This window comes from Muscardinus avellanarius (genome assembly GCF_963383645.1).
Source record: "Muscardinus avellanarius genome assembly, chromosome: 18".
Lineage (NCBI taxonomy): Eukaryota > Metazoa > Chordata > Mammalia > Rodentia > Gliridae > Muscardinus > Muscardinus avellanarius.
Window position 1 is genome coordinate 44,972,231 of NC_137804.1, and position 11,023 is coordinate 44,983,253.

The following is an 11,023-nucleotide window of genomic DNA, read 5'->3' on the forward strand; positions in this document are numbered from 1 at the left end:
TCACCACTTTGAACTTAGTCCAGCCTTGTGGAGCACTTTGACCAAAGCCAAGCGTACCTCCCGGTTCCGCAGACTGTAAATGAGGGGGTTGAGGGTCGGGGTGACCAGACTGTAGAACAACGACACCACGTTGTCTTGCCCTGGGCTGTGGTAGTTGCCAGGTACCATGTACATGAACACGGCTGCACCGTAGAAGAGCCCCACCACGATGGCATGGGAGGAACAGGTGGCGAAGGCCTTGTTTCGAGCCAGGGCTGAGCGCATGTGCAGAACAGCCCGCAGGACTTTGCTGTAGGAGGTGGCTATCAGAGAAAGTGGCAGCACGAGAATCAGCACCCCAGAGATGGACAGCGCCCGCTGGTAGATGGAGGTATCCGTGCAGGAGAGCTTGAGCAGTGCGGGTACCTCACAGAAGAAGTGATCCACGACACGGGAGGCACAGACCGGGAAATGAAAGGTGACCGAGGTCTGGATGGAAGCGTTGATCCCTCCCGCCAGCCAGGAAAAGCCCACCATGAGCAGGCATACCTGGCGTCTCATGAGCACGGGGTACTGCAGGGGGTGGCACACAGCAACATAGCGGTCATAAGACATCAGGGTGAGCAGGACGCCCTCCGCCACACCCATTAGAGTCAGGAAGAAAATCTGAGCTGCGCATCCCCCGAAAGAGATGGAACTTTCTCCTTGCAGGAAGTCTGCGGCCATCTTGGGGATGGTGACCAGGGGGAAACCAACGTCCAGCAAGGACAGCTGGCTGAGCAGAAGGTACATGGGTGTGTGCAGCCGCGAGTCCACACGTATCAAAAACAGCAGAACAGTGTTCCCCAGAAGGCCCAGGATGAACGTGGCAGCAACCAGGGAAAAGAGGAGCTGATGTGACCCTGAGCCACCAAAGAGGCTCACGAGAAGGAAGTCTGAGGCCCCAGACCCATTGGCCTTCTTCATGTCTCACACAGCATGCTCTAAAGTGTACAAGGCCTGTAGTAAGCAGCTGAGCAGAATGGTGAATCCTTTCACCTTGAGTACTAAAAAAGGTTCATCAAGTCCTGGTGTGGTGGCATATGCCTGCAATCCCAGTGCTTGGGATGCTGAGAAAAGGAGGGTCACAGGTTCAAGAACAGTACCAACAATGTAGTGATATTCTCACAAGATAGCAAAATCCTGTTTCAAAATAAAAATCAAGGCCGGGCGTGGTGGCGCATGCCTGTAATAGCCCGGGGGTAGAAAGCCCCTGGGTCCCACCCCCAGTACCATAAATAAATAAATAAATAAATAAATAAATAAATAGGGCTGGGGTATAATTTGAAAGTAGAATGATTCTAGTGGATGTGGTTTTATCCACAGTAACACACACACACACACACACACACACACATACACACACACACACTCACACACACACACACTCACAGCAGTGGCCATGATAGAAAAGTTATAAAACCACAGTTGAACCAGTTAATTACAGAAGGAAAATCCTTCGGTAATGATGGGTGCTTGTCACAGGCTCAGGATGGGAAAGCAGCTTGCATCTCTGAATGACCCAGCATGGCTCCAGTCAAGAATAATTCATTACCAAGCAAGGTGGTACACACCTGGAATCTAAGCACTTGGGAGTCTGAGGCAGGAAGATTGCAGGTTCAGTCAAGTTCAGCTAATCCAACTTAATGAGACTCTTCGCAAGTTAGTGAGACCCTGTTTCTAACAAAAAAAAAGTGCTGGGGGTGTAGCTTGGAAGTAAAACGCCTGTGGGATCAATTCCAGTGCCGCACACAAACACACACAGAAACTGAACAAATACGCTATCCACTGATTCTTGTAGTAAAAAATTTGAAATACACAAGAGAATTAAAATCAGAATGCTACACACATCCCCATCTTTATGGCAGCACAACTCACAATAGCCAAATGGTGGAACCAACCTAGGTATTTGTCAACAGAGAGCCGGGTAAAGAAAACGTACCATATACATACAATGGAGTTTTACTCAGCATCTATGGAAGAAAATCATGCCATTTGCAGAAAAATGGATGGACCCAGAGAACACGCTGCTCAGTGAGACGAGCGGGTCTCAGAAGGACAAGGGTCAACTCTTCTGTCATCTATGGAGTCCAGAGAGAAAGTAGGAAACGAAATGGACTTTAGATGAGAAGAGAAACTAATAGAGTAGTGGAGGGGCTGGGGGAAGGAAACAGTTTAAATAGTGCTCTGTTCATGTTTGGAGGCATTGCTACCTATTTCACTAATGTGTACAGGAAAGGAAGAGGAGAGTAGGTTAGAATCTGGAGGAAATGCGATGAGTGATAGGTGCAGGTGTGTTTGTATCACATGAATCTTTCTATGATATATAATTATAATTCACAATCAAACACATTTAAAATTTAAAAACTCAATGGGAAACTGAAACAGAAAGATCATAGGTGCAGCACCAGCCTCAGCAAGTTGGCAAGACCCTCAGAAAATTAGCAAGACCCTACTTCAAAATAAAAAAGAAAAAAAATAGGCCGGGCGTGGTGGCGCACGCTTGTAATCCCTGCGCTCGGGGGGCGGAGACAGGAGGATCGCGCAGGTTCAAAGCCAGCTGCACTGGCTTAAGAGAACCTGTTTCCAAGTTAAAATTAAGTATAAAAATATGTCTGGGAGGGTAGCCCAGAGGTAGAAGGGTTTCCACGAACCCCAGTACCACCAAACAAATATATATACGGAAGAGTGTCTATATCAGAGGTGAATGCCTCAGAGTACAATTCCCAATTCCATAAAGTAAACAAAATATATAAACTAACTGAAATAGTGTGTTACATTCAAATGAGTAAATACTGGGAACACCTTGCTATTTTCAGCTCCTATGTATAGAAAAAAAATTTCAAAGGTTTTTCAAGTTGCTTTTAACATTGAACCAAACAGTTTCATTTTTATGACACTGAAGCTGGAACCCAGGGAGGGGGGAAATCAACCTTTGAGTTATACCTCCAGCCCTATTTTATCTTTTATTTTGAAACAGGGTCATGCTAAGTTGCTGAGACTGGCCTCAAACCTGCAATCTTTCTGTCTCAGCCTCCCAACTACTGGGATTTTAGGCGTGCACCTTGATTTCTGGCTCCCCCATCTCTTAATAACTGGTAAAATAGCAGACGGCACACCCCTTGTCAAAGCTATTTAGGCCTCCAGATGAATCTGGTCTTCTGTCCACACACATCTCTCAACCCAGGAAGGAGTCTCCAGCATTGCAGTTACTTTGTCATGGACATCTGGGGAGCGTCCTGTGTTTAATGCTGTGAGTCCTAAGGTTTGGAAGAGGGACACTGGTCATGGTCACACCCCCTGGATATGACTAATGTCACTAACTGCTAACTGACACATCTCTCACATGATATAGCTGTGATGCACATCACTCATCCCATGTTTAAAAACATAAATGTTCTTGTTATTTATTCACATGTTCCTGGATGAGAAGATAGCGATTCCAGAAGAGTAGTAATTTGTCCAGTGTCACCCAGACAAGAGATAACACATCAGGATGTGGACAAAAAGCTGGGCATATTGGCACAAAACTAATCCCAGTACCTGGGAAGCTGAGACAGGAGGATCACAAGTTTGAGGTCAGCCTCAGAAAATTAGTGAGGTCCTCAACAACTTACTGAGATGCTGATTTAAAAAAAAAGAATAAATAGAACTGGGGTTGTAGCTTTGAGACAGTGCCCCCCTCCCCGGTTCAATCTCTAGTACCATAAAACAAAAGAGAGGGATTAGAAAATATATAAGACTGGGATATAGCTCAGAGATACTGTGTTCCAGTCCCAGTACCACCAATGGAAAAAAGTAAAAAGTAACTATTCTCATCTGGGCTGGAACATCTCACAGTGAATCCTACATTCATCCTGACTTGTACTGAAGAGAAATCCCTTGACAAGTTCTAAAGTTGTGTTTTGACTCTCCCTTTCCCCATTGTCCTCAGGAATACCAGAATTTGGTCCTTTGTTGATACTGCATGGACCCGGGGGGGGGGGAATCCCCATTATTTATTTTCACGTTGTCAATAAGAACTTTGTGTCTCTCCATAAGACCCAGCAGAAGCTAGGCTCTTGGCCACCTTAATGATGTAATGGTGGCATGACAGTTTTCAGGACACCGTCACATATTGTTAATGTACTTCTCACATTGAGCTACCACTTCTCAGTGATCCAGAGCAGGGATTGCTCAATAGTTGTTGAAGCTGTGCATGATGGAGAATGCCTGTAATCCCAGAGTTTGGAAGGCTGAGACAGGATGATCATAGTTTCAATGATAGCCTCAGAAAGCAGTGAGACTCTCATCAAACTAGTGGAATGCTATTTCAATGTAAAAATAAAATAGGGGTGAGAGTATACCTCAGAGGGAGAATGCACCTGGATTCAATCTCCAGTACCAAGAATAAATAAATACCCCACATACTTGTGGACAAGAAAACCTTCAGTTGGATGCATTCACACTACTACAGGTGTCTCCTCTCTGTGTTATGCCTGGACCCCATGGGGGTCCCAAGCTTGTATTCTCACTTACCATGATCCACATGTGGGTGGAGTGAGGGACCCTCTTCAGGACTTCATGTGTAGTTCAACTGCACATATCCTAGGATGGTCCCCATAAAGCCTCCCTGTGTTGTAGCACTGGGGAAATTCCACCTGGGGCCACATCAGCCACTGCAAAGACAACATCACCAAATGACAATAAAGCTCCTGGGAGGCCTGTTGCATCAGAAGCCCTGTGGGACTCCTCATGCTGGGATAAAATTAGTCACAGAGGAAGCCTAGAACACTGAGGCACGCATCGTCTCCAGAGGACCTTGGAAAACATTCACTCACCTCTCAGTTCACCCCAGGGAACATCTCATCTCCCATCAACATGGACTACGGGCAGCATCAAAGGATGTTTTAACGTGGCAGGCGTCTGGGCCTTTTATATAGATCCAAGCAGGAGAGGAGATCAGAAAGTCTTACTGTAAATGGACCAATATGTTAAAAACAAATCTGATGTCTAGAGTGCTATTGTTTTAAACAGTGAGCCCTCAATGGTGGCACACAGCCAGGGTCTCTGACATGTCTTCCACCGGCACTAAACATGAACAGTGGTGCAGAGACAGATGGTTCTAGTGTCCGTGAAAGCCGGTGGGAAGAAGAGCTTAGAGAGCTGGTGTCCTCTGAGTATGGCTCCACTGCACAAGGGACAGTGAGCCTCTTCAGGACGAGGCAGGAAGAGTGGGCAAAGTGGAAGCTGATGTAAAGAGAAGACCTGGATTTCTGGGAAGATAGTTGCCAAGACATCCTGCTGCCTCGGCATCTATGTGTTGAGACCCCCACTCCACATAGTTAATCGGCAAAAAGCCCCGAGAAAGAGGGTCGTCTCTGGCCAAAATATCCCCCACTTTTACCCTTCATGACTATTAATGATTCCTTTTAACTTTCTACACGAATTGCTCCAGTGATGTGAAATTAGGACTATAAATAGAAACTGAGTCCGTGGAAATAAACTCTCTAATAATTTGCCTAAACGTCCTTGGCTCTGCTCAATAATAATAAAAACTGGCCAGAATTCAGATGCTGTGATAAGCATTCCAGCTGCAGCAATCACAAAGGGTCTCCGACCTTCACTATCACTAACTTAGGTTAAGCTATTAACTCCGGTAAGGTAGCTCAGTTTAAGGTAACTTTGTTTACCCTTGAGATCCTGCCTAGAGACAGAGAAGATAAAAACCTTGTGTGTGACCTTAAAGCAATTTAGTTGATAAACAACTTAGTTGCCCAAATACAATAGACTCAAGGAGAAAGATTGGTGACTTTTACGCCCAGTGTAAATATTCCTGAAGACAGAGAGGCTGACCGCATGGTTAATGAATATGACAAAATAAAGGACAGACGTTCTAAATATATATGTATGAAGGAAAGGAAATACCGTGTAAGAGTAAGAAAGCATTTTTGCATGAAGAAGAGCTTATCATAAGAAAGTCCCAACTGGGAAAGAAAGGAATTAGAAAGTTAGAAGCAGGTTGCAGAGGGTTTGTGACAGAGAAATGGATTATTAAAGATGGTTAGGCTTTTAATAGGCTTATTGTCTAAAGAAGAGTGCTCAGCAGTTAAGGAAATACATCTGACAATTAAAACCAAGAACTTTGTGGTGTTGTTTGTGGTATTTTGTCTGCAAAACTGTGTTGTGAGTTTGCTTAAGCTTTCAGATTTAGAAGGTAAAATGCCAACACCTGGAGAAACTCTATCACATCCACCTGAATCACCACATCTCCCCACACTTGCTATATGAACTGAGCCCAAAAGATGAAAAGTTCCAAGAAAGTCAAAGAAGATTCCCCGAGAAGCCCCCAAGCCTTGGGCATGCCTGTTTGGGACTGCTTATCTGCAAAGACCTTGGAAAAGAATCAGGAGTCAGGAGTCAATCTCTCGAAGGCCAACAGCCAGCTGAAGGACTAGTTTTATTACCTTTGTTTACATGTCATTCATTATTATTTCACAATGATTACACCCACCTCCCTTTTCTCTTATTATTAACTTTACTGGTGAGGGGTATAAATTTCTTGGAGTTTTTGTAATAAAGTGTCATTGGCTCAAGAAGCCTTTGTCCACCTCAGATTCTTTCCCAAGCGTCGTACCTAAAAAACTTAGGGAATTCATAGAGGGGAAGGAATCGCTGCAGATAAGTTTCTGCAGGACATCACCTGCCTTTTGCCCCATCTTTCTGAGGATTTGACCGGGAGCTGACAATAACGACCCAACTGAGATTAGTCGGCAACAATAGTGACTGAGAGAAGCGTCAAGTCTCAGTCCTGCTGACAATCAGTCTCTTTTGCCATGAAAAAAAGTGTCTTGACAAGAAAAAAAAACCAGAAAAGTTGAACAAAGCAACAAAAATGTGAAAGGTAGTAAAAACAAAGCTAGAAGACAGAGGACAGAAAAGTTAACTGCCCTACTCCAGATCTGCAGCCATGGTTCCATGGTGGTGCCATCTCACCTAACCATGCCAGGATTCCTGGCACTGGCCTCCAAAGAGCCCCAGAAAAAAAGCCAATGACTTGATGGCTCATTGGAATTGTTAAGCTGTCAGCACCTGGCTACATGCTCCACAGAGATCCTACTGACTGGAACCCAGCTAGAACCTGCAGCAGCTGTAGCTGAACTCACCGTGTCCTCCAGAGATACAGAGCAGCACTTAACAGCACCATAAGTGAACTAGCTGTCCCTGTGGGAGGCCATGTGGCACAGCTGCAGGGACTTGGGCAGAAAGCACAGACTCTCAGTGTCTGAGATTTTGTGCTTTACCCTAGTGAAGATGGGGTTGGAATCTGCTATCAGGGCAGAGGGCACAGATTAGCAGACGGCCCAAAGGTCCAAATGGGCAAAGAGGTCAACAGTCCATAGGGCACAGTAGAAGATCACCACAGACCGCCCAATCTTGGTGACTTGGGAGAAGTCAGACCAACCCAGTCCTATATGTGGAGAACACAGACTTCTATGTATATAATGGGCTTTGTCCCAGTGGCATCCACCACCTATGTAGGCAGGGAGAGCCTTCAAGGTGGGTAGAAAGTGTGGAAACCCATGATTACACTAGATTCAGCCCCAGTGATACCAGCTGGTTGGTATCAGATAAATAGAGACTCAGGGACAGGCGCTGGGGGAGAGCTCAGAGACCCAGGCTTATAGTGGAAGAGAACCAGTGGCACATGGTGCCCCAGCAAACAGAGACACCAGTCTAGGGTTCCACTCATTGAAGGAGACCAAAGAGTGGGGCTTACAAACTGATACCATTGCTATAGGTTACAGAAGAAATGAGCACACTTGGAACATGCTTGAGAACTCAAGAGAGAATATAAACCTTAAATGGCTGATAGAATACACGACCAAGGAGGACTGCAGAGGCTGTATGCCCAGCATTCATATATTTGTAGGATTGTTTAATTTTGCTGTTGGCTGTGTGTGTGTGTGTGTGTGTGTGTGTGTGTGTGTGTGCATGTGCTTGTATGTTTGCTCTTAGAAGTTTCTTTCCTTTTTCATATCTACTCTTTTCTTTTTTCCTCCCCCCTTCTTTTTCTTGTATTAAATCCACTTCATATCACCATACCTGAATGTTCTGGCTACTAGAATCCTCATATATATTCACTATAATCTCTACTGTATATTGCCTTACTACACTGGGACTCTCATTCAACTTGATCCCATCTGTTACTTTACCCTATACTTGCATTTACTACTTCAGAACCGTCCTCTTCACTGAACCCTCATCTTTGAATACAACACACATTGCCCTTGTATATACCAGCTGACACCTGTAGAGTGAGAGAAAGCTATTAAAATCAACAAAGATACAAACTTAAGAAATGTGAAAAAACGAGAAGAAGGAATAGCAAGGTAGCAATGAGTTCCCACAGCCTCACAATAACAGACCCCACCAACATAGAATTGCAGAGATCACAAATCGGAATGTTAATAGTAGAAATGATATAGGATTTTCAAAAAGAACTAAGAGAAAGCCTGAAAGAAATAAAGGAACAAATAAACAAAGAATCTGAAATCCTGAACATGAATCAGAAAGAAGCTCTGAAGGAAGTGAAGGATTCAATCACTGAATGAAGGCATTAGTACAAACTATAAACAATAAACTAGTCCACATTAAAATAGAATATCACTGTTAGAAGATGACCACTTCAAAAATAAATGGATAGTATATAATTTAGAAAAAAATAATTTGACAACATGAATTGGACATTGAAGAGATGTGGGCTAATTTTAAAAAAGCTAACCTAAGAATAATAGGCATGGAAGAGGGAATAGAAGGTGAAACCAAAGGGCTCAACAATCTTTTCAAAGAAGTAATATCAGAAAATTTTCCAAACATAGAAAGAGGTTGATACATAGGTACAGGAAACTATATAGAATCCCCTTTAGAAAAGAGCATAGAAAAGGTTCAACACACCACATAATAGTCAAACTGAGTAATGTAGAGGCCAAGGAAAGAATTTTTTGTAGGTATTTTTTTTTAAATTTTATTTATATGTGGAACGTACTGAAAATGGTATACATTTAGACTGTGCTTGATGTCCTCCCCCCTCCCAGGTTCCCTTTCCCCCCTTCCAACAATGGGTGTCCGGGTTAACCATGCTATATTCATACTTTTACATGTATTAGGATGTAGCTCCTCCATTAATCAACCTCAGCCTTCTTCCTCTCCTATCCTTCTGTTCTGGCTTTGCTGAGATTTCCCCTCCATTATCTAGACTCCCTCTGGGTATCCCCAATGCTCCCTATTTTGGGCATATTAAAGAAAACATATGTCCCTTCTCTTTCTGTGCTTGGCTAATCTCACTTAACATAATGTTCTCCAGATCTTTCGATCTTCTTGTGAATGGGATGATTTTGTTCTTCTTTATAGCTGAGTAGAATTCCACTGTATGTATTTCCCATAATTTTGCAACCCATTCACCTGTTGATGGAGACCTAAATTGGTTCCATATTTTGGCTATTATGAATTGTGCTGCTATGAACATAGGTATGCATATGTTACTGTAGTTCTCTGATTTCAAACCTCAAGGAAAGAATTTTAAATGTGACAAAAGCAAAAGACCAAGTGACATTAAGAGACAAACCAATTAGTCACTCTAGACTTCTGAACCAAGTCATGAAAGCCAAGAGGGCCTGCAGCAACATATTCCAAACTCTGAAAGAAAACAGTCTTATTTTCTCGAAGGCCAAAATTTTCTACCCAGAAAAATTATCTTTCACATTCAATGGGGAAATAAAAATCTTCCATGACAAGCAGAAGCCGAATTTGTCTTCTAAACTAGCACTAGAGAAAATACTCAAAGAGATTAATTACAAAGAAGAAATAAATAATGAACACCAGAACCAGAGAAACAATAATTTCTATCAAACAAACAAATAAGCAAGAAAAAAAAAACACTACCTCAAACAGAAGTTAAAATGCAAAATGTTAGCAATTAAGAATAATGAAGTCTGGTGTGGTGGCGCATGCTTGTAATCCCAGTACTTGGGAGGCTGAGACAGGGGGAAATGACGGTTTGAGGCCAGCCTTAGATACTTAGTGAAACCCTCTGCAACTTAGTGAGACCTTTTTTTAAAATAAAGAATAAAATATAGGACTGGGGATGTAGCTCGGAGACTCAATAATTATGCTGAATATAATGGCCTCAACTTCCCAATAAAAAGACATGTTAGCAAAAATGGACTAAAAATCAAAATCTACCTATATGTTGCCTGTAAAAAATACACCTTACCAGTAAAGATACTCACACACTAAAGGTGAAGGGCTGGAGCCAGGTAATCCATGCCAATATAACTCAAAGACAAGCAGGAGTAGTAGCTATGATATCAGAAAAATTAGACTTCAAGCCTATGTTTTTTAGAAGACACAAAACCTCACTAAGTTGCTGAAGCTTGACTTAAACCTGTGATCCTTTTGTTTCTGCTTTCTACATTTTCTGTCATCCAAAAGGATGATAGACATGTACCACTAAACCTACAATAATTTGGATATTAGTCTGATGTGCATGTTAATCAGGATGATTCACCTTCATTTTTAAAATAATAATTTGCAAATCTCTTTACAATCTTAAGTGTATCCTGGAATTTGTGAGTTGCTATGCTGATAAATGTAATTCTGGGTTAATTTCTTTTTTTTAATTTTTATTGGTGCATTATATTCATACATCATAATGGGGTAAAACACTTGTGTGGACATACAGGTACACATCGCCCATTTAGCCCCTATCCAATTCCCACCCCATTCCCTCCCCATCCTTCCTTCCCCTGCTTGGCTTAGTGGGTGACTTCCATATGTTTGAGTACATTGTGTGCTTTAGATAATTTCCTTCTTCCCCCCTCCCATCCCCTCATTTAGGTTGTCTTGTTTGCTCCTCTATAGAATTTCCTTTTTCATCTAGAGTTCCTCCTATGACCCATTTCTCTTTAGCTTAGCTTTCACATATTAGGGAAAGCATCCGATTTCTTAATTTTTGTGACTGACT

The 11,023-nt window shown here is 42.8% G+C and overlaps 1 protein-coding gene across 1 annotated transcript; it reads right to left on the minus strand.

The window, feature by feature from the left end:
* On the minus strand, nt 1-945 carry OR2Z1 (olfactory receptor family 2 subfamily Z member 1; the record flags this gene model as incomplete). The annotated part of the gene is made up of 1 exon (XM_080715486.1): nt 1-945. One exon carries the CDS (start codon nt 943-945, stop codon nt 1-3), a length of 945 nt encoding a protein of 314 aa, XP_080571612.1.
* Between the last annotated feature and the right edge of the window lie 10,078 nt (nt 946-11,023).